This window comes from Malaclemys terrapin, chromosome 16, assembly GCF_027887155.1.
Source record: "Malaclemys terrapin pileata isolate rMalTer1 chromosome 16, rMalTer1.hap1, whole genome shotgun sequence".
In the NCBI taxonomy this organism is placed as follows: Eukaryota; Metazoa; Chordata; order Testudines; family Emydidae; genus Malaclemys; species Malaclemys terrapin.
In genome coordinates, this window is record NC_071520.1 from 2,097,777 (window position 1) to 2,121,379 (window position 23,603).

General features: G+C 46.9%; 1 protein-coding gene across 8 annotated transcripts in view; it reads right to left on the reverse strand.

The window, feature by feature from the left end:
* NF2 (NF2, moesin-ezrin-radixin like (MERLIN) tumor suppressor) overlaps positions 1–23,603 on the reverse strand; it is a 107,531-nt gene that overhangs the window by 18,351 nt on the left and 65,577 nt on the right. For 3 of the 8 annotated variants that reach the window (XM_054006803.1, XM_054006801.1, XM_054006804.1), the window contains 2 exons: positions 17,621–17,751; positions 15,386–15,545 (listed from right to left, as the gene is read on the reverse strand). In XM_054006803.1, coding sequence (XP_053862778.1) covers positions 15,386–15,545; positions 17,621–17,751 — 291 coding nt within the window. Of the gene's footprint in view, positions 1–12,820; positions 12,949–15,377; positions 15,546–17,620; positions 17,752–23,603 lie in introns of those variants that run through there. The other 5 variants (XM_054006806.1, XM_054006808.1, XM_054006805.1 and 2 more) reach the window with 5 other exon arrangements.

A 23,603-nucleotide genomic window follows, 5' to 3' on the forward strand; every position in this document is an offset into this window, starting at 1 on the left:
TTTTTGTCCCCATTTCTTCGGCCACTGGCCTGCTGGCTGGGGAACTGCAGCCCACCCCAGCCATTGCTAGACATCCCTGAAAGAGGTGTGTGTGGGGTGGGCGTGTCCCTGCACTGTTCCTGGGAGCCTGGCAGTGGAAATGGCTGGGGTTCAGGGGGAGGAGCTCTTTGGGGAGCCAGTAAAGATGCCTGTTCAGGTCTCGCAGTCACAGAGCAGGAGGAAACAGAGCTGGAGTCAGGTCAGGAGTGGCCAGCGTTGCTGGGAATGGGGCGGTGCCAAGCTGCTATTTACGAACAACCTTTCAGAACAGCTGCATGGATTTTAGACCCGCTCCCTTGGCCTACCCTGCCTGATACTACTGAGGCCCCAGTTAGAGACACCCTCCCACTTTGGTGTAAAAGGGAAGCCAGCCTCAATGGTTCCTCTCTCCAATTCCTTAAGTGCCCATTGCCATCCCAGCCTGACTCAGCCCCCCTCCTTTCCCAAGGGGGGTCTCCAGCAGCGATACCCGGGCAGGGGATACAGGAGGGGAGCAGCAGGCTAAGACGTGCAGCAGGCTTTAGCAGACTTAGTAGATACCGATAGTTGCACTCTGTGTTTTTTGACAACTCTCATCTGAAGAGAAGGGTGCTGCATGGCAACAGAATAAATTTACGTAATTAATTCATGTAATTAACATTGCTGCAGCATCTAGGTTTGTTATCATGGAGAAAATGGGGCCCTGCGATGGGTCAGATCCTGCTTCTAATGAAGTCACTAGGAGTTTTGCATTGAGTGAACAGGAGCAGGACCGGCTCCCTGTATGCTCACTAGGCTGCAGACAGTTTACAAGCCTGGATCACCGAGTGCTGAAAGCCCTGTCCAAGGAGCTGCCTCGCTGCAAGCTATGGCACGTTAGGGTGGGGATGAACAATTAAAATTCACCACAGTTTGAACCATTTTCCTCCCCCTCCTGTTTACAGGGGAAATTGGAGGCTCTCTGCTGAAAGTCTGGTGGGAACACTCCACATTCAATAAAACATGAGAGGCAGGAACAGCAGGCAGTCAGTTGAATGTGTGACTGGTTGGAGATCTACAGGGAGTTCAGAAGGCAGCAGGCCAGGCGAACTGACTCATGGGGCCAGTGTTTGATCCTGCTGCCACCCATACTGGGGTTCTTTGCGTTGTTTGGGGACAGTTTAGTGCATTCTCCTCTTGATAACGGTGCTCCCAAAGCCAAGGTCCAACTAGCTATGCTGAGAAGAGTCAAATACTATGTATTATTAGAATCACAGAATATCAGAGTTGGAAGGGATCTCAAGAGGTCATCTAGTCCAACCCCCTGCTCAAAGCAGGACCAATTCCCAGCTAAATCATCCCAGCCAGGGCTTTGTCAAGGCGGGCCTTAAAAACCTCCAAGGAAGGAGACTCCACCACCTCCCTAGGTAACGCATTCCAGTGTTTCACCACCCTCCTAGTGAAATAGTTTTTCCCGATATCCAACCTGGACCTCCCCCACTGCAACTTGAGACCATTGCTCCTTGTTCTGTCGTCTGCCACCACTGAGAACAGCCGAGCTCCATCCTCTTTGGAACCCCCCTTCAGGTAGTTGAAGGCTGCTATCAAATCCCCCCTCATTCTTCTCTTCTGGAGACTAAACAATCCCAGTTCCCTCAGCCTCTCCTCATAAGTCATGTGCTCCAGACCCCTAATCATTTTTGTTGCCCTCCGCTGGACTCTTTCCAATTTTTCCACATCCTTCTTGTAGTGTGGGGCCCAAAACTGGACACAGTATTCCAGATGAGGCCTCACCAATGTCGAATAAAGGGGAACGATCACGTCCCTATTTGCTGATCCCAAGTAAGAAGTTTAGTGCAGTTCAGTCCTGCTACCCCAAAACTAGGGGAATGGGTGTTCAGGTGGAGACGGTCAAGTACTCCCTCTCCACCACCTCTGCAATGCACAGATCTACAGCCTCTTCTATCTCCTACTGAAGCTTCAGGTCTCAAGCCCCTCTGAAAGTCAGCCCACTTGTCACTGCTTACTACTGCTGCGAGCCACATCTGCCTCAGCTGGCAGGCCCCTTCTTCAAACCCATGCTCACCTTCCTCCTCAACAAATCCCTCACCTGAGAGCTGCCTGCTCTTATTTAGGGCCAGATCCTGCAAAGAGCTGAGCATCTTTGACTCGCACTGAAGGCAGGAGGAGCGGAGGACACGCAGCACCTCTGAGAGCACTTTCTCCATTGTAGGTCAGGGAATGCGTCTCATCTTTGTCTGGGAAGCAGCAGCAGATTATTTATGCTGCCATAGAGGGTATTTATAAAATAATACCCCAGCAAGAACCATCACTCAGTCTTCTTTGGAAACAAGACCCTGAGCAGGAAGATAAAGGAAACATCAGGGCCCCACAAGGAAGTCACTATACTTAAATACAGTTACAGAAACAAGTGCCCTAGGACAACTGCCGCCTTCTAAACAGCAGCTGAATCAGTCAATGAGTTGGGGAGAGACCAAAGCAGCTGACACAGGGAGTCCACAGAATCCAGTGCTCAATGGAGGTGGTTTAGACTCAGATGGATTTACTGATGTGCCTGTAGGTGAGGGATGGGCATTTTGCTGAGACAGGAATCTTAGGTCCAGATCACCATACAATACAGTTTAAACGCCATCCCCTTGTCCCTTACTCAATATTCCCGACGGCTCCAATTTCATTCAAAAAACCTGTATTGCAAGGAAAATGACTGCAGGGGCTTAACGTCCTCTACTGGAACGTTTCCAATCATACCCAGGGCCAGAGTGTACTCAAACAGCCAACTCATCTTCCAAGCATCAGTCAATTCCTTGGTTAAGAATTGCCTCCTGCTTATCCCAGGGACCAGCTGGTCCCATCCACACACTAGGGAGAAGAAAGACTCATTTTACTGGCAAGCCACTTCCCTTGCAAAGCCCTGGCCCTCCTCAAGACACTTGCAGGATTAAATGTTGCAATTAATTTGCATGAGGCAGGAAGAGGAAAAGGGACGCAGCTCTACAGGAGAAACATTCTCACCGAGATCCAGCAAGAACTAAACCTGGGCTCTTGCGATCACGTAGTGCCAATTACAATAAAAGAGGGTTAAGGGTAATGCTGGGCACTGGGAGAAGCAGGAGGGCAGCAGAATACCTGCTCTAGGCCAATCTCAGTCGTGGACTTCCCATGAAGAAACGCTGTTTACAGCAGTGGACAACCTTCACAGATGTATGCTCCTTTATGGCTAGACACTGCAATATGCCAACAAGTGGGATCAGCTTGCAAAAGCAAATATAATCCCCCTAATGCCCATTTAGTTCACTGGGTTCTTCCTTCCCTTGGAGCAAAGCCTCTGCTGCCATAATACTCCCTCTGAATCATTCTAGTCCAGATTCTACTGGCAGTGAGCAGGGGTGAAGAAGAGAGGGGTTGGCTGAGCAGTAAGAAAAAGCAGGGAAATTATTTCAGGAAAACACTCTCCACTAGAGAGTTGCAGAAGGGTTAGTCAAAACTAGATGTCTTGTGTATCTGCAGAGTCCATCTGATGTATTTATTTTTGCAGAAGTAGCTCCCCGCTCCAAAGACAGGAGCCTCTCTCTCCTACCATGCCCTGATCAGACAATCATTCACTAGGGTTTGCTGGTTTTTCCCCCTCAGCTGAGCATGAGCAAGAGAAGACACGCCACCGCCTCTGAGCATCTTGGTCTAGCAAAGGGTTAACTCAGCTTGAAGCAATTCATCATCCCTTCCCATTAGGCTCATGGCTGGGAGAACAGGAATGGCCTGGGGGTAAAGGTTCCCATGAGCTTCCAATCCCACAGTCACATGCAAATCCTTTGGTTGGTGCTGCCATCAAGGTACTGCTCACTTAAAGAAGAAATATTGGAAGCCCTTAATTGGATCAAGACACACACAGAAACCCTGGCCTATAGGAAGATGACTGTGACTGAAAAGTGCTACTCAGAGAGACCACCACGAACTTAGTGCTCAGATACTTCAGTGAAAAGGGCCAGTTAAGAACATTGATTTAAGGTGAAGGGAAATATATAATGTTTCCCTCCGGTTTAAGAGGGAGATTCTGACCTATTCTGATTCAACTCTCCACTGTTGTTGATACCTTCTGATGTATGTGGGCTTTTCCATCAGTTCCCTTCCCACTCTGTGTTTCTAGTAACACCTTAAACTAACACAATCCCTCTTTTTTGCAGCAGCCTCAGAGCTGAAGGGAGCACAAGTCTGGGTAAATGCTGCTGCAAATCTGGACAGGGCATAGGAAAGCACAGCAATGAGCGGGTCCTACATAGATGCAAGGAGAAAAAAGAAATCTAGCTCTGTTCTATCCTTTTAGGCATTAACACCACTCAGTGCTTGATTAATGCTTTTGATCTGTAAATCTCACATCACTTTTCCTGAGCAGACCTGCATTGCTCTCCCCATTTAATATATAAGGAAACTGAGGCACAGAGCATTGAGGTGACTTGCTCAAGGTCACAAAGTAAGCCAATGGGAGACCTGGAAACAGAATGCAGGTGTCCTGTAACCTCCTGGGCTGGGTCAGCTACTGCAGGTTCTAGCATCATGGGCACAATGGCCAGGAGACACAGGCCATACATCAAAGTACAGCACTGAGCAATGAGGGCCAAGTTTTGCCCGGTTACATTCGATTTCTGTGGAACTTGCACCAGTAAAACAGAGTCGAATTTGGCCAGAGATCCCATATATACATTGAATTGGCTGTACTAGAACAGACCAACTGGGGCACTGTTTGGGTCAATGGTTAATGCTGGGTGTTCTGAGAAAGCCATAAACCTGCTCATAATTCCATGAAGAAAAATTCTTTCCTGACTCCATCTTATGCCCACATGCAGGAGTTGGGAAGCCTCACACTTATCCTCCTAGCTGGTGTAACCTAGAGGGCCCCATACTAATGGTAGGTGGGTTATTCCAGACAGTGAGCGTTCACCATCCTGTTAGCCTGCTGAAGGCCCCGGCTGCAATTCCACTCCAGGAATCCAGACAGCAGTGTGAGGTTGCTCCACCCCTATTACTCTAGGTGTGGGGACAACTCTTGACAGCCATCAGCAGGCTCTCACAAATTGGGAGTAGCTTCCACCAGACCCTGGGGCTAACCCATATCTCTCATCCAGCTGCCCTCTCACATCTGATTAAAATCTGTCCTGTGAATAACACAGAAGGAATTTAAGTTTGCTCTTGACTGAGCAGACTGTTACTTTCTGTCAGTGATGACATCCTGCTCCGGGACAGAAAACTTTTTAAAGAGCTTGTAAATATATTTGTTACTGTTCTCCCGCTGTGGAGAAATTCCAGAAGGGCTGCGTTTGGTTGGCTCCCCTCCCCCACCTCCGGCATCAATAAGAAATGCTCAGGTGAATAAGCTCAGGGAAGCTCTGATCCCAGGCAGTGTTTCGCCAATCAGCCTGCCTACTGCTTTTGACAGCCACCGTGCTGCACGCTGCCCAGAGAGCTGCACACTCACTCTGGAGTCGCACGTAGCAATTGCATCCAGACTGCAAGTGGCATGACAAAGCCTGACACATCCACTCAAGTAAAAAGAAGGTCAGAGCCAATGAAGGCTCTGTCCCCAGCTTCTGCAGAGAGGAAACAAGCCTGACTCATCATACTGAGCACAGCTGCGTGGCCATGTAAGTGGGAGGTGCAGTGGGATTCCTTGAACCAAGCTTGTTTTCATTTCATTTCTGCTGCAAAAGAGACAGGCACCAGGTATCCGGGAAATCCCACTCCCTATTCTGGGAACCACCAGTTTCACTCTTACCTGCCCTGCATCATGGTTATATAAAAGTAGGAGACTGCAGTACTCCATATGGCCAGTATTCCTACACTGCTGCCCACAGCCAGAGGCTGGGACAGGAATAGCTGACAGCTGCCGCTGTTTTTACACCATTCCCTATAGCACCCCTAAGTCCAGCAACTAAAATGGAGAGGCGCCCCATCACTTCCCCCTATTGCCTCCTGTCTGGTACTAGTTTAGCTGTTAGCAACAACTCCAGTACTTCCTGTCTGGAAAGCCTGGCCCTGGATCAGCTGCAAGCTCTCTCTGCCGCCCTCCTAAAGCATTCCATACACCGATTCCATTTCCCCACGGTGATGCAAGAATAAATAAATATCTATGTGTAACATAAGATTGTGCAGCCAAAGCCGAGTGATTAAGAGCAAATTACATTTTCGTCAGTGCAGAGAGAAAATTGATTTACAAGGCAGTATTATGATAATCTCCTTCTTGCAGGAAGGGGAGGGGGGGATGGACTCCACAACGTACTACTAGAGCCATCAAAGAAAATGTAGAGGGAGAGAGGAAGGGCAATTAGGCAGCTAGAGCTAAAATGCATCAAGAGAAGGAAAAGAGAACATGGACATGGATTCCCTGACTCTCTTTGCTGGGGCTTTGCAGAGCGTCTGCCTTTATCCAGGGGTTCCAAATTTGTTATTTGATTTTAAAGCAAACAATAAGTCCCCCACATCCAAACCCATTTTACAGCAGCTAACCCAATAACTCCATGTGCAGAACTTCTGCTGGCACAGCAAAATCATGTGGCACTGAAATGAGACCACCAAATCCATTTACACACCCTCCCCAATGTACTGGAGATTAAGGGTTGGAAGGAGGAGGGGAGGAGGTACTGGGAATAAAATGCTAATCTTTTAGGGCAGGAGCTTGAGCCTCCAGGCATGGAGTCTGTTTACAGCACAAGGATGCCGCAAACCCACCAAGAAGCTCAGGGGAAAAAATAAAAGCCTGGACACAGGTGATAAACGTACCCTTTGCTCAGGGGTACAAAAGAGGGGACAGAGGAGGCTTCTGCTTTACGGGATGCTCATATGAACAGCCCAGTTTTAAACAGCAATTTCCTCACCTGTGCTACAAGCACCACCTCAATGAATGCAACAGCGAATTCTCATTTCATGGCTTATGCTGCATCCCTGCCAGCCTCAAGGGGCGAGTGACCTATACCCCCATCCGAATGAGTGGGCTGTAGTCCACGAAAGTTTATGCTCTAATAAATGTGTTCGTCTCTAAGGTGCCACACGTACTCCTGTTCTTTTTGCCTATACCCCCCAAGAGAGGCAGGTCTTACCCCCAGCACTCCATTTGAAGCGTGGCATGGCACATCTTCAGACTGTTGGTAGAGCTACATTCTCTATTAAATCATAAATTCAAAACACTGTACACAGCAAGCACTCTCTCTCTTCCCCTTGCTTCCCATTCCGTTCCCACATCTGCCCTCCTTAGTCTCCACTTCTAGCTGGATGCTTTAACTTTCCCTCTCTATTTTAAAGACTCCCATCGTTTTTCCTCTCCCCCACCCCCATTTTCTACTCCCCTTGGTGATCTCTCTATTTCTATTGCTCCCACCCCACCTTTACTCCTCTCAGGACGGGGGCCAGAGCACAGGTCTTCCATGTGCTCCCAACTCGGGTGAGGAATGTGTTGAATGGGAGCAGATGAATGTCAATTTGCAGGTAATATCTTCCGAACACTGGCAAGATGACAGCCCTGATTTTACTCGTTACATTTCATTCAGTGTGAACAAGAAAAAAAAGCTAGTCAGTTTCCTTTATGTTTTTAGTCCAGGGGCGGGCAAACTTTTTGGCCCAAGGGCCACATCGGGTTTCGGAAACTGTATGGAGGGCCGGTTAAGGGAGGGGGTCATGCCCTCCCCCCCCCCCCAGGACTCCTGCCCCATCTAACCCCCCGTTCCCTGACGCCCCCGAGACCGCTGGTCCCATCCATACCCCCCACTCCCTGTCCCGACTGTCCCTGGATCCCTGACGCCCCATCCAACCCCATCTCTTTTTCCTGACGGCCCCCCTGGGCCCCCTGCCCCATCCAACCACCCCTTATCCCTGTCCCAACTGCCCCCGGAATCCCTGCCCCTGACTGCCCCCTGCCGCCCCATCCAACCTCCCCTCCTTCCTGACTGCCCCCCAGGACCCCTGCCCGAACCCCTATCCACACCCCTGTCCCCTGACCACCACCCCGAACTCCCCTGCCCTCTATCCAACCCCCCCCGCTCTATGCCTCCGTGCCCGCTGCCTGGAGCGCCAGTGGCTGGTGGCACTACAGCCGCGCTGCCCGGCTGCAGCCGGGCCACACCGCCGCCACTACCAGCACGCAGCACAGAGCACCGGGTCAGTCCAGGCTCTGCAGCTGCGCTGCCCCAGGAGCTCACAGCCCTGCCGCCCAGAGCACTGCGCTGGCAGTGAAATGAGCGAGCTGAGACTGCAGGGGAGGAGGGACAGCAGGGAAGGGGCCGGGGGCGAGCTTCCCGGGCCAGGAGCTCAGGGACCGGGCAGGACGGTCCCGTGGGCCAGATGTGGCCCGCGGGCTGTAGTTTGCCCACCTCTGTTCTAGTCAGTTTCACACTCTGGCTCAGAGGAGGTCTAGGGCACATTGCTGTTAATGCTGGTGCCTTGTCTACACAAATACTCACACCAATGAAGCTGCATAAGGTAGCCATGATGGGAAATAAAAGGTTAGTGCGGATATGGCTTTATGGGACCCCTAGATATGCTCCATAGGCCTGATTTTCAGCTGTACTCCTTTGACTTGCCCGGCTTGCACCTTACCTGCTGTTTTAGTCCTCAGGGAGATAGTAGTGTGAAGCAGGGATTGCTCTTACAGGGATGTTACCCTGCAGTCACACATTCCTCTTTTTGCTGCCAGAAGGTGTGTTTGCAGGTGCCATGGGGGAGGGATAGCTCAGTGGTTTGAGCATTGGCCTGCTAAACCCAGGGTTGAGAGTTCAATTCTTGAGGGGGCCATTTAGGGAACTGGGGTAAAAATCTGTCTGGGGATTGGTCCTGCTTTGAGCAGGGGGTTGGACTAGATGACCTCCTGAGGTCCCTTCCAACCCTGAGATTCTATGTTTCTATGGCTGCATTGTTAACATGCACATTACCAGTGTCAACGTGAGGGCTCTGAAAGGGGACTGTCAAGAGGAATACACAAAAGTAAGTTCATCTATAAGTTTGATTCCTGACTCTGAACCCGACTTTGCCCCTTCCATTCCTCGATATCCAGTCAGCTTCCAGATATCCAAACTAGCAGAACGTGTTATACTTGGAGCTATGCAGCATCCCCGACACAAAGTAAGCAAGGCCAGTCTACTGATGGTAAATAATTGATGATTGAAGTGGGCTACCAAAACTCCAGTTGACAACACAGAGAGGGCTCTTCACAAATAGAAGACAAATTTTATGTATTTACTTCCACTTTCAGAGCTCTAGAAAGGAATGAATCAGCTGTTGACTGGGCTGGTACAAAACAACCATTACACAGTCAGCAATAGCTTACACACAACCATGGACATCAGGATCAGCTTTTACTGAGCAAAGGAATGTCAACCTGGCCGAAAGGAATTACATCACTTCCCCTCAGAGTGCCATGGGATCTCCAAGCTCCACTTGAGGATCCCATCGGAGAATGAAGCAAGGTGTAAGTCAAGGTGCAATCACTGAATGGGCACTGGAAGACATGGCAGCTGCATGAAAAGAGATTCTGACACTAAGAGACTAATCCCATTTGCAGAACTACCAAATCACTGACTAAAACCAAGACTACTGCTCTAGGAACAGACAATGCCTAGCTCCCAGACTGGGTACTTCACAGGGGGTCATTGTGATAGGTGGAGAAATCTAGGCAAGAGAAAAGCAAGTGGGGGGAAAAAACCAACACCTCAACAAATTCTGTTAAATCCTGTTGACATTAAGCAGAGCTTTGTTACCTGTCCTGAGAGGGGCCCCTTAAGTCAAAGAGTGTGGAGAAGAGAAAATGCCTTGAGTTTTTTATTCCGCAGAAGTCTAAGCAGCAAACCCTCCTGAAGCTGAGCCAGCTGGAGTTAGTAGAGCCAATGGGCATCAGAGAGAACAAGCTACATGGGAAGGAAATCAGTTTCCAGATGAGGTGCCTGTGCTGTGCCCACAGAGCTCATAAAAAGGGATTAGCATGTTAACCACATAATTAAACATGAAAAATTTAGCCGGCATCTTCAAAGGCAGGCAACAAAACCCAGAGGTCACAAAAACAACATTTGCTGTGAATCAGGTTTAATTACAGGAGAGGCTCCTTCCAGACCCAGAATTTCTTACAGTTGATGGATTATTTCTTTCAAGAGCTATCAGTGCTTCATTTTATCCCAGTGTTATGCCCACAACTGGATTAAAAGATGATACTAGGTTTCTTAAAAGTAACTGCAGATTAAGACATGGGACAGCAGGCTCCAACATAAATGTTCATCCAGCCCCACCTGAACACTTGACCCAAACCTTTCAGAGGGGTGACAAAAGCTGAATGAAGTCATTCAATGCCACTCTACACACTTTCATTTCATTTTTTTTGGCCTCTTTGGTCCTGAGGGCAGGAAATGCCAAAATACAATGAGAATGGCTTTTCTTGGAGCACCTGCAGTTCAGCCAGGAGCAGCAAGGAGCGAATTGCTTACACAAAAACTTGACTGAACGATTCACAGATGCAAGAGGTCTGGACAGCTCAAATAAGCATCCAGACCACTCCATTAACAATGCAGATCCAGGATCCAGGAGTGAACAGTCTATGGCTAACACTTTAACCTGTATCACGTCATCCCTATGGTGAGCTCTAACTGAAAAGAACGCTCTCCACACAGTCGGCCTATAGATGCCACTCACACACCTAAGACTGGAGTTGCAGATTATTTAATAAAAGAAGCACTAATATTTTTGTCTACACTGACTGCTGCTACTTTTCACACAGAGCAAACATCTTTGATTCAGAAATACATCCTGCAACATCACGGATCATTTTGAAAACTAAAATACGGCAAACTGAACATCCAGAAAGGTGAAATTCTGGGCATCTTTCTTTTCCCCCAGTTTTAGTAGTAGTGTATCATTAAATAGGAAACGAACTAAAATACAATGATAAAATCAAATTCCAAATAATACTTAGCTCCTACACATCCATACAACTCTAAGCACTCTGAAAAGAACCATTATCCCTATTTTACAGATGGGGGAAACTGAGGCACGGAGCAGTGGAGTCACTTGCCTAAGGTCAGCAGCAGAGCCAAAAAAAGCCAGGTCTCCTGATTCCAAGCCCAGTGCTCTATCCACAGGCAGCACTGCCTCCCAAGACTGAAGCTTCTCTTCCTGGTTTTGAATCAGGGGCCTTTCATGTGTTAGGCCAACCTGATCCCCTCTACACTACAGAACACTGCATTTCAAAATGAGTTTGCCAAGAAGCTTTCTGCTTGCATTTGAGAGGGGCTGCTAGTGTGGAAGGCAGTCTCAGAGTTTCTTCTTTCAATGCTACGATCAGGGCCTACTGCAGCCCTCCGGTGTCTGAAGATCAGGACACATCTGCTTTCTCTTTGGCTACAGTAGAGAGATACCACCTTTGAAGCTGTTTGAGGTATTAAAAGGGTCTTCATAAAGGCACACAAGTCAGTAAACTGCACACATGCTGCCACAGACTGAGGCTTCTCCAAGAGGCTAAGTCTTTAGAGAAAAGCACATATTGTAGACAACAGACATGGTGTTAACTGAGCAGGAGGCATTAGTACACTCGGAGAGAGGGAGTAGGGCAAGAGCATTGCAGCAGAAGGATGAAAGATGAGAAAGACAAAATTGGAGAGATGGTAGCATTAGTTTATGCTGCAGTGGTCACATTCTGCTCCCACTGACTTCAGTGGAGTTGTGCACCTGTTACAGAGCAGAATTTGGCCCCTAAAGATTAGGGCAATAAAGAAAGATTAATTGGTGCCCTGTCCAGAGTCCTAGTCTGGCCATGCTACCCCCCATGGTACTAACACTGTGAAATGTAGGCATCGCTATGAAAGAGATTGAGGCAGTATTGCTGCTCAGCTAACATTCCATCAATAAAACAGTTTCCCAGAGGAAGCGGTGGAAGCACCATTACCAGAATCATTTAAAAATGGACTGGACAGTGCCCTGGAGAACGGATTATAGGGGACAACTGTGCTCCCAAGGGGCTGGGCAAGATGGGACTTAAAAGGTCTTTTCCATTTCCAGGATTCTACAGGACTGCAGACAAGGAGCGAGAACGCGGTCCTTAAAACTGAGAATACCAGTCTCTGTGTACCAATTGTGGTGAACAATTCTAACTGTGTTAGTCTCATAGGACTAGCTTTAGCTGTACGCCTGCCTGGTTGATGCTTCCAGATACCGGCTGGCTTCAGTTGTTTCCCTTGACATTTCCCTTGAATAAGCAGCTCTCAGCTGAGAGATGCAGACTCTACATTCATCGGCTGCTCTGCTCTGAGACAGCGCCATGGCTTCCGTAGGGCAGTTTTGAAGCACAAGTGGCAGCATCAAGAGTGAATTTAAGTTGAGGGGTTTTTGTTGTTGTTGTTGTTTTTAAACTCATGAATTTTCATCTGCAGCAAATGGAGGAGGAAGCATCTTCCACTTTACTTTGCAACACCCTGCAGAGTCTGCAAAGGGCATCCATTTCTCTGGTAGATTTCCACCCACATGCAGTGAAGTGGGATCAGGCATGTGAGGCATTCCACATTTAGTCCACTCCCCACTTACTGTCCCAGTTCAGCTTTCATCAAGGAGGACACCACCGAGACAGAGGACTTTGGACAGAAGTGAATAGACAAAAGCTGTGAACCCCACAGACAAGATGAGACAGAACAATCCTGCTGTCTATTACATGCTCTTCTGATCCATGTATGGGTGGGGTGGGACACGGCACTGGATCTCACACTTGCAAAGCACACTGCTGGGGTGGCTCAGGCTCATGGTGCACTTTGGGGGCTGCAGCACTGACAGTTGGCTATAGCAGCATGTTTCACAGGCAAGCTCATGCACAGGTTAGTATTACAGACGGCGATCCCATCACCACACACAAAGTACCTTGGAATAACCTACTTTGAAGTCTCAAATGCAGATAGGTCTTCTGCCCTGGGCTTGAGGCTAAACCAGCAAAGTAAAATGAACAAAAATAAAAAACAAAACAAATTCCTCTGTGATTTGAGCAGCGCCAAGTCATTTGTGCAATCTGTACAGTTTGCCCGTCGGGCTAGAGTGTTTAGCAGTGTCCAGGAGAGGTGAGGGGGTTATTGATTAAGTAGGGAAAAACTATTGATATAATTTTCTATTTCAGGTGTCTCAAATCTCCCCTTCCACCATAGTGGTAAAGATTAAAGCCCTCCTCATACCCGGATGGCACGAAACAAGTTGTCTGAGTTTTTACTTTAACTCCTCCTGCTAACAGACACAATTTTTAAAAATCTTTGCTCCACTGGCTGAGATAATAAACAACAATAATCCCTAGCTCTTAGATAGTGCTATTCATTGGTAGATCTCAAAAGCTCTTTATAAAGCGGGTCAGCAGCATTAGCTCCATTTTACAGATGGGGAAACTGAGCACAGGTGAAGTGACTTGTCCAAGAGCAACAGGCAGTGGCTGCCCTGGGAACAGAACCCGTTTTCTGAGGCCTAGTCCAGTGTGCTATCCACTAGGCAACATAGCCTAGTAGTGCCAGAGCTTCTCTGTTGCTGCCTCCTTAGAAAATACTTCAGAAGTTAAGTGGAGAGGACAAGCTTCAAGCTTCAGCTAGTGAACAGAGACTGAGTAGACAGTCCTGATTGCAATGACGAGTCACCCACGATTCACGAATGCCTAGCCACCTTCCTGAATGAGACAAATGGGACTCTCTCTCCTCTCTGCCAACACTTTTGAGATTTGTGTAGAGGTCAAATGTAGCATTTTCAGCTTAAAAGGGGACTCTCCAGCATGTAAACTGAGAGCTTTATCAAAGCCTAATATGAACAAAGAGGCTTCCAGACTCTAAAAACACTTAAATGCTCACAGACCTTGTATCAGTATCTCTCTTCCTCTCTCAACTGGGAATCCAGGCAGCATAGGGCTAGAACAGGAGAACTAGGAAGTGAAACTGACTAGATTATTTTACTCTTTGTTTCAAGTTCAGTTGGGACAGTAAAATCAAACTCTCCATGGTGAAAGGCAGACCAAATCAGAACTTTGAAATGCTTTGTTTTAACAGGTTTCAGAGTAGCAGCCGTGTTAGTCTGTATCCGCAAAAAGAACAGGAGTACTTGTGGTACCTTAGAGACTAACAAATTTGCATCCGAAGAAGTGGGCTACAGCCCACGAAAGCTTATGCTCTAATAAATTTGTTAGTCTCTAAGGTGCCACAAGTACTCCTGTTCTTTTTGTTTTAACACTCTCAGATGGGATTAGTAACACAGGGAAGATCTAATTTTTAAAGTGTGACTTTTACCATTGGCATTGTCCCCTTTAAACTGTAGCCCCTGGCACATATCTTAGGAGTTCTAAACCTTTCAAAAGAAAGGAAACTGTAAGAAAGCCTGGCTGAAAGCCACTCCTTATGCTTGGATTTTCCATTATAATAATAAAAAGTCAGCCCCTTGTTAAAATTTCCCCAATTGAAACTGGATCAGTTTTTAAAAAAGGAAAAGTTCTGTTGGGACCTTTTCATTTGCTTAGTGCTGATGCCAGTAAAAGGCACAGTCATTTTAAATCCTTTGGCCAAGTACAGGTAGCTCCCGGATCCAGACAGTGACTTGAAACAAGGGGTAATGAACAATTCCCTCATGCAATAGGTGCAATTCAAGAATCTTATTATCAGTATTTAAATCTTTACAAGATTTAGGACCAGTCAACCTGACGCACTCACCTGTCCCCTTTTCTCTTTCTATGGTAAATGAGATGGGAGGGGGTTGAGACAGCTGGCTGCCTAGATCCAGGCTAGAAGGGTCCTTCTCCACCTAGGACCCATAACTTAGGAATGTATAGTGCAATGTCTGTCACATCATGGAATAGACAGGAGTCGGCTGTGATGGACAAAGAGAGACCCTTATGGTTTTTCCTGACTCTCTAGTTCCCAAACTAAGGGCTGGTCTTCACTAAGGGAAGATCCACGCTGCTGCAATCAATACAGCAGGGATTGATTTAGCTGATCTAATGAAGACCTGCTAAATCGAAGGCAGAGCACTCTCCAGTTTACCCCAGTACTACTGCTCTCTGTGAAGAGTAAGGTAAGTTAACCGGAGAGCATCTCCCGTCAATGCAGCGCAGTGAAGACACTGGGGTAAGTCGACCTAAGCTATGTCGACTCACTGGAGTAGCATAACTTAGGTTGACTTACCCCCATAGTGAAGACAAGCCCTAACACACACACACACACACACACACACACACACACACACACACACACACACACCAGTCTGAGCTACCTACAGTTATTGCACAGAGTCTCCGTAAATCTTGGTCTGGATTAAGCATTCATGGACAAATATTATTATGACTCCTTGAGCAGAGTCTAAGCCCTGTTTTTCATCAGGAGCAAGGTAGGAACCTAGGTACCTTTTTAATGGTGTTGTGCTTGCTGTTGCCTCGGTCAGCATTCTCGTTGTGCAGTATATCCAGCGCTGTCTCCCTCTCCTTCAGTTTCAGCGCCTCAATCTCAGTCTTCAACTCATTCAGTTGCTCCTGCAGGTGCTTGCTCTTCTCCATGTACTCCACTCTGGCACACACAATACACAGCCTTGTGGTTACGCGGTTCCATGACAACTGATAGGGGCTTTTAATTTCATCATGCCCAGAGCATGAAATTGATTACACTAGTTTATGCTGTACAGTGAATTACACTGAGCAGTTTGTTCATTATTAAAAATAGATGATGCCAGATAGCCAATTCAAGAGCAAAACTATGTCATGTAGGTATGAAAAAATAGCCAGTCTAGCATGCCCAGATGATGTTTATATGCCTCCCTATCTCTGCTAGCAACTGCAGAATGATCATAGAATCATAGAATATCAGGGTTGGAAGGGACCTCAGGTCATCTAGTCCAACCCCCTGCTCAAAGCAGGACCAATTCCCAACTAAATCATCCCAGCCAGGGCTTTGTCAAGAATAACCTTAAAAACCTCTAAGGAAGGAGATTCCACCACCTCCCTAGGTAACCCATTCCAGTGCTTCACCACCCTCCTAGTGAAAAAAGTTTTTCCTAATATCCAACCTAAACCTCCCCCACTGCAACTTGAGACCATTGCTCCTTGTTCTGTCATCAGGTACCACTGAGAACAGTCTAGATCCATCCTCCTTGGAAAACCCTTTCAGGTCGTTGAAAGCAGCTATCAAATCCCCCCTCATTCTTCTCTTCTGCAGACTAAACAATCCCAGTTCCCCCAGCCTCTCCTCATAAGTCATGTGCTCCAGACCCCTAATCATTTTTGTTGCCCTCCACTGGACTCTTTCCAATTTTTCCACATCCTTCTTGTAGTGTGGGGCCCAAAACTAGACACAGTACTCCAGATGAGGCCTCACCAATGTCGAATAGAGGGGAACGATCACGTCCCTCGATCTGCTGGCTGATTAGTTCTCTGCAATTCCAATGAGAGCTACTGGTTTTAACAATGTTGTTCTACTCCACAGTGTATTTATAAACCCAGTCTACCAAAATGCATGAAATTCTCAATTCATCTAGGCTTCCCAAGAGTGACTAGTGATTCTGGCCTCAAGATGTCTTAAAGGGTCCTGATTTTTAGAGAGTGGGGGCTCAACACTGTCTCAAAAATAGGTCTCTTTAAGGTGTCAAGTACTGATGCACCTAAAATGGTTAGTCACTCTTGGCCTTAATTGTCTCCCATTATACATTGCCTAGCACACTATAGGCAGCCAAGACTGTGACTCAGTACCGAGACCAAAGCAATAACACATGGCAAAGCAGGCAGAGGTTGCAAAATATCAGCACATCCCAGGTTGCCTTGCTAAGTGTGAGGCCCTGTTACGAACTGCACCCAAGCACTTGAAGAGTACAGACATTCCTGCAGTGGATCAACACAAAATATTTTTGTTTTTATCATTTGAGCTGTGTGGTTAGAGAGGGATGATATGATCTAGTGATTTAAGCACTGGACTGGGAATTGGAAACTCCTGAGATCTTATCCCAGCTCTAATCCTCTTCTTTGTGGCGTTGGGCAAGTCATTTAACCTCTCTGCATCTCAGTTTCTCACATATGGTAAAAACATGGGAACTGCCATATTGTATCACAGTGTGGTCCATTTAGTTGAATCTCTCACCCCAACAGTGGTCAACACCAGATGATTGAGAAGAAGGTGCAAAAAACCCCAGAATGGATAGTTACGGATTAACTGGACTATAGGGGAAGTTTAATTCAAATCCCAAGAAGTTAGTGGCTAGCTCATGTCCACAGCAGATGAGTGTATATCCCGTCTGTTTTTTAACATGGTAACTAAACAGGTCTCATTGTTCAAACCTGTTTTGAATCCTGCTAAAGCTCTTGGTCTCAATGAGATCAGGATTCCACCAGGGCAACAGAGAACCCATTCGGGGGGGACAGAAGACTAAGTTTCTTAACAACTACACCACATGCCTGGCAGGGACTCTGTTGGTCTGCTCCAGCAGATTGAAATGTAGAGGCCTTCCCATTTTGCCTCAAACTACCACCAATCTGAGATCTACCATTTCAGAACAACTGGCCAAATTCACCAGGAATAACTCCATTCATTGCAGTTGTGCTACACAAGGAACTAATCTGACTTGTGCACACAGACTTTGGAAGCAAGCTACATACTTCTCTTTCTCTATTTCCATGGAAAGTCTCTTCATGTCTGTATCCTTGAAGTCAAAGGAGAGGCTCTCACTGATGAGGTTGAAGCTTGGCAGGTCGGCAGGCAGCGCTGTCATACCTGAGTTCATGGGCTGCTAAAGAGAGAGCACAGATTAATCACACAGCCACTGCTATCTGTAAGCGTTCTGTAGCAGGAAGCTAAGGAGATACGGCAACGGCTGACCCCTGTAATGCAAGAAGCTACTTAGTGGTGCTTTAGTGAAGAGCTGGCTCGCTGACTGCATGGACAATGCTGGCTATGTGCTAATTCACTGCATCCCTTTTGAAGGATGTTTTGCTGCCTCCAATGACATTGATCAAGAAAGTATCTCATTTACTGTGTACAGGAGTCGGAGAGTATTGCTGGGACAATGTGACTCATACCTTCATTATCAAAACCATCTGAAGAACCTAGCATATGCCACAGTGGAAATAAAAGATAACTACTTACATTAAACATAGTGCCTTTCATGCTGAAGGATTTCTAACACTTTAAGCACTTTAGGAGAGGCAGTATGGCCCAGTGCATAGAGAACTGAGCTGGGACTCAAAAAACCTGTGTTCTATTCCCAGCGCTGCCATTGGCCTGCTGAGTGACCCTGGGCAAGTCACTTTGCCTCTGTGCCTCAGTTTCTCCATCTGTAAAATGGGGATAATACGACTGTCCTTTGAGATCTATTGAAGAAGAGCACTATTTAAAAGCTAGGTATTATTTTTATTTCATATATATACACACAAGGATCACTAAAGACACTGCTGGAATGCAGCTGCCTCTGGGATGAAACTCGGCAGCTATTTAACAGTAAAACTGCATACCAGTTAAGGACAGGAAGCGAAGGGTGTTAGTACAAAACCCTCTATGATAGAAGAATCCTATATTCAATTGGAAGAGCAGAGAAAAGGGTGGCAGAATGGAATTACCCAAACTCAGAAACTGGTCAGGACCTCAGACTCTGACCAACACATCCTGACCCTTGCAAAGTTCCATGGTATAGTCAATTGTCACGACTGGTCAGAACATCCATTTTAAGCTTCGTCTGAAAGATGGCACCTTATCTCACACAGTGTCCTCTAGTATTATGCTGAGGAACCGGCTCATTATTGACTCAAAGGAAAGAGCGCCATGTACTAAAATCACCAACACTAATTCCTGCACACACTATTCCTTTAAGGTGTTCTAGACAAAGGCTGACCTGCCCCAACTTTGTTTGGCTTGGGGGATCATAGCAAAAGGTGTTATAAAGGACTACAGGCTGGTGGGAGGTTTGACAATAACTGTCAAGAATAAGGCCATGCTTTGTGCGTATTGACTCTGGGACCGAGGGCAGGAACTATCTGCGGATTTCACAGACTAGAATGCTGTGCTTGGTCTCCCTCCCTTCCTCCCTAGATTAAGATAATCCAAGGACCGTTGTAGCTAGTCCAAGGTTGGCAGCAGTAGCTCTGATTGGGATAGCAATGGATTTACTCTGCACAATAAGCCTCCCTCTCTTGCCATAGGCATAAACTTCACGGGCAGTAGGGGCTTGTCCCTTGCTTGCAATGAACAAATCCTGCAGGACATCATTTCATTTGTCCTGAAGAACTGAAGCTGAAATGGGAACATTTTGAACAAGCAAAAGCAGTGAGAACAAGGCAGCTGAAGCTAGATGCTTGACCTGGTGCAAGGGTTACGTTAATTTACCCACTTTGTGCATATAACGTAAATACCATTTCCTACTCCTGTTTCTTTTCCAACACACAGCTTATCCTGCTGCTGTTTGTGTGCAATGCAGCCAAGTTAATATTGCTGTGAGACTCTTCAAAGGGACACCTGTGACTCTAAATTCCAGAATCTCAGAGAGAGGAAAACAGACAAAAGTGCCTAGGTGACTGAAGAGCCTAAGGGTATGTCTGCATTGCAATCAAAGGTGTGACTGCAGCATGCATAGACGTACCCGAGCTAACTGAGATCTAGCTAGCTGAACAATAGCAGTGGGTACATCTACACTACAGCGGGGAGTCGATTTAAGATACGCAAATTCAGCTACGTGAATAGCGTAGCTGAATTCGACGTATTGCAGCCGACTTACCCCGTTGTGAGGACGGCGGCAAAATCGACTTCTGCCGCTTTTTGTCGGCGGCGCTTACTACCACCTCCGCTGGTGGAGTTAGAGCGCCGATTCGGGGATCGATTGTCGCGTCCCGACGGGACGCGATAAATCGATCCCCGAGAGGTCGATTTCTACCCGTCGATTCAGGTGGGTAGTATAGACCAGACCAGTGAAGCCATGGCAGCGTAGACTAGCTACTCGGGTACATACCCAGTGTCCTGGGCAGCTTTGTTCAGCCCATGCTACCGCAGCTTCAGTGCTATTGTTATTCCAGCTAACTAGATCAAAGCTAGCTTGGGTATGTCTACACATGCTGTGGTCACACCTCCTGACTGCAGTGTAGGCAGACCCTGAATCTCATGGACTTTCAGTGGGACTTTGGACAGCTTTACCTGTATGAAGTTTTCTGGCCTATGCAGGAAGTCAGACTAGATGATCATAATGGTTCCTTTTCTGCCCTTTAAATAATTTGTTAAAAAATTACTAGATTTCAAGTTTTACAGATTTTAACAGTAGTTTCAGATATTACATCTGCTGAGTTCCCATGCCAACTTTCTGTGGTTATACAACTACATTTCTCCCTCTCTTCACTGTTGCTGTATGGAAGAGCTACTTAAGCAGGTGAAGAACTGATCATATGCATCGGAGAGCGCAAAGAGAGCAAAGAACAGTGAAACCAATTATACACAAAGTGCTATCAGGTACATCAACTTCAAATCTGCGGGAAATATTTTCCCATCTCATTTCTCTCATTTTCAGTAATCCTAGGCTACACTTGTAACAAGAGAAGGTGAGAAATTCCCAGGGCAAATTGTGATTACTAAACTGAGGTGGCTTAAGAGAAGGTTACTCACCTTGTGTGGTAACTGAGGTTCTTCAAGATGTGTATCCCTGTGGGTGCTCCACTTCAGGTGTCGGTGCATCCCGGTGCTGTCAATCGGAGATTTTTGGTAGCAGTGTCCATCAGGGACACATGTGCACAGTAGTCATCTTGCAGCGCTGTTGGTGCCTTGACTAGTGCGCGTACAACCAGACCCCCTCAAGTCCTTCTCTACTGTAGAGTCCTTACTGTGAACTCCGAAGTAGAGGGGAGGAGGGTGGGTAGTGGGGTACCCACAGGGGGACACATCTTGAAGAACCTCAGTTACTCCACAAGGTGAGTAACCTTCTCTTCTTCTTCTTCGAGTGCTGTCCGTGTGGGTGCTCCACTTCAGGTGATTGTAGAGCTATGACGGAGGGGGGAGGGGGAACTTTGGAGTTGTGTGCATAGTGGAGGAAAACACAGTTAGGCCTAGTATAGAGTCTGATCATGAGTATTGGGTAATTGCATAGGGGTTGATGAACATATGCTCAGAGGCCCAAGTAGCAGCTCTGTAGATATCTGGGATTGGTACATTGTTCAGGAAAGCTACTGATACTGGGTAGAGTGAGATCTGAGCCCTCTTGGCAATTCTGTTTTATTCATTTGATAACAGAGTTGGATGCACCTGGAGATCCATTTAGAGTGACTCTGTGTAGATATAGCGGAGTCCTTGGATCACTTCGTTGTGGAGATGAAAAGCCTTAAGGATTTTCAGAAAGGTTTTACCTGGACAGAACAAAGTCTATTACACGTCTAACGTCTAGAGTGCGCAAAATAGTCTCTTGTGTGCTCGCACGCAGTTTGGGATAAAATGTGGGAAGGTGAATAGGTTGGTTTAGATGGAAGGATGATATTTTAGGGGGAAATTTTGGATGAGGTCTCAATGTGACCTTGTCTTTAAAAAAAAATACAGTGCATCAGGGATTGGTCATTAGTGCTCCTATCTCATTTACTCGTCTGGTGGAGCTGATTGCAACCAATAATGCCACCTTCATTGATAGATGGAGCAAGCAGCAAATAGCCAGAGGTTCGAATGGGGGTCTGGTGAGGCGTTTGAGAACCAAGTTTAGGTCCCATGCAGGTTGGTGCACTTCGAGATAGAGATTCTGTATGCCAGTGAGGAAATGCTCAGTGGTTTGAGCATTGGCCTGCTAAACCCAGGGTTGTGAGTTCAATCCTTGAGGGGGCCACTTAGGGATCTGGGGCAAAATAAGTACTTGGTCCTGCTAGTGAAGGCAGGGGGCTGGACTCGATGACCTTTCAAGGTCCCTTCCAGTTCTAGGAGATGGGATATCTCCATTTATTTATTTATTTATTTATTAGGTGCACAAATATCGATATTCTGTTGATCTTATGATGGAAAACTGTAATCGCCATGGGATATACTTTAATGGAACTTATGGACAGGCCCAAATTCTTTAATTCTAGTAGGTAATCAAACGCTAGCAGAAGTGGTGTAGTGCTTGTAGTGAACGGTTTGTTCTGGCACCATATGGAGAATCTTTTCTGTTTTTTAAGGTAAGCATTACGTGTGGTTGATCTCCTGCTGTTCAATATCACGTGTTTAACCTGTTCCAAACAGACTAGTTTGTGGTGATGGAACCATGAAGGAGCCACGCTTTCAGGTGAAGTTTCTCCAGGTTCGGGTGGAGAACCTGACAGTTGTCCTGAGAAAGAAGGTCCATGCTTGACGGGAAAGTTCGTGGGATATATACTGCCATGTGCATCAGGTCAGGATACCAGGTCTGTCTAGGCCAGATTGGGGCTATCAGTAGGTCCTTGGCCTTGTTGGCACATATCTTGTGCATCACCCTCGAAAGCAGTGGAATCAGTGGGACTGCATATAGAAGTGATGCATCTCATGTGATGGGGAAGGTATCCCCTAATGACTAATGTCCAAATCCTGCTCTCAAGCAGAAGAGTGGACACTTGTGGTGTAGTGACGTTGCAAATAAATCGATGGGAGGGAAGGCTCATTGTTGCAATATGGATTATAGGACTGTGTGGTTCATTTCCCATTCGTGGTCCTGAGAGAACTGTCTGCGTAGAGTGTCCACTGTCATGTTCTGACATCCGGGGAGGTAGGAGGCCAAGATGTTTATGTGGCAGTGGATGCACTAGTTCCATAATTTCAAGGCCTCATTGCATAGTGAGTGGGAACTTGCCCCTCCTTGTCGATTGCTATAAAACATGCATGCAATGTTGTTGGGCATCACTGGTACTGTTCCGTTCTTTATGAGTGGTAGGCTGTAGAGACAGGCATTGTGTACTGCTTGCAGTTCCAGTAGGTTGATATGGAGTTGGGTCTCCACATGTGACCATCTGCCTTAAATTGTATGGTGGTACAGGATGGTGCTCAAGCCTAACAGATGAGGCATCTGTTGTGATTATCTTCTATGGCAGATCCTGATGAAAGGGGATCCCCGTGCACACATTCTCTGGTCTTGTCCACCACTGTAGGGATTAGTATCTTTGGTGGTAGTGTTAGGTTTATGTTTAGGCTGTGTTTGTTGGGTGTGTACACCAAACTCAGCCACCCTTGAAGGCAGTGCATGTGTAGTCTTGTGTGGCTTACTATGAAGGTTGTAACTGCCAAATGACCTAACGATTGCAGGCAGGTTCCGTGCCATGATTTGTGGACTGGTGTTGACTACCAAGATGAGGTTGATCATTGTCATGGATCTGTTCATCGGTAGTGCCGCTCTGGTCTGTATGGAATCAAGGTGCACCCCGATGCTGCATGGACACAAGGGTTGACTTTTGTATGTTTATTTATAGTCTTAGGTTCTGGAAGAGTGTGAGGACTCTCTGGGTGATCTCTGTCACTACCATCTGAGTAGGGCCTTTCAGAAGGCAATTGTCTAGGTACAGGAAAACCATTGTTCCTTGTTTGTGAAGGTGTGCTGCGACTACCCTAAGAGTTTTGGGGAAGACTTTTGGTGCAGTGGACAGACCGAAGAGTAGAACACTGTATTGGTAGTAGTTGCTTTCT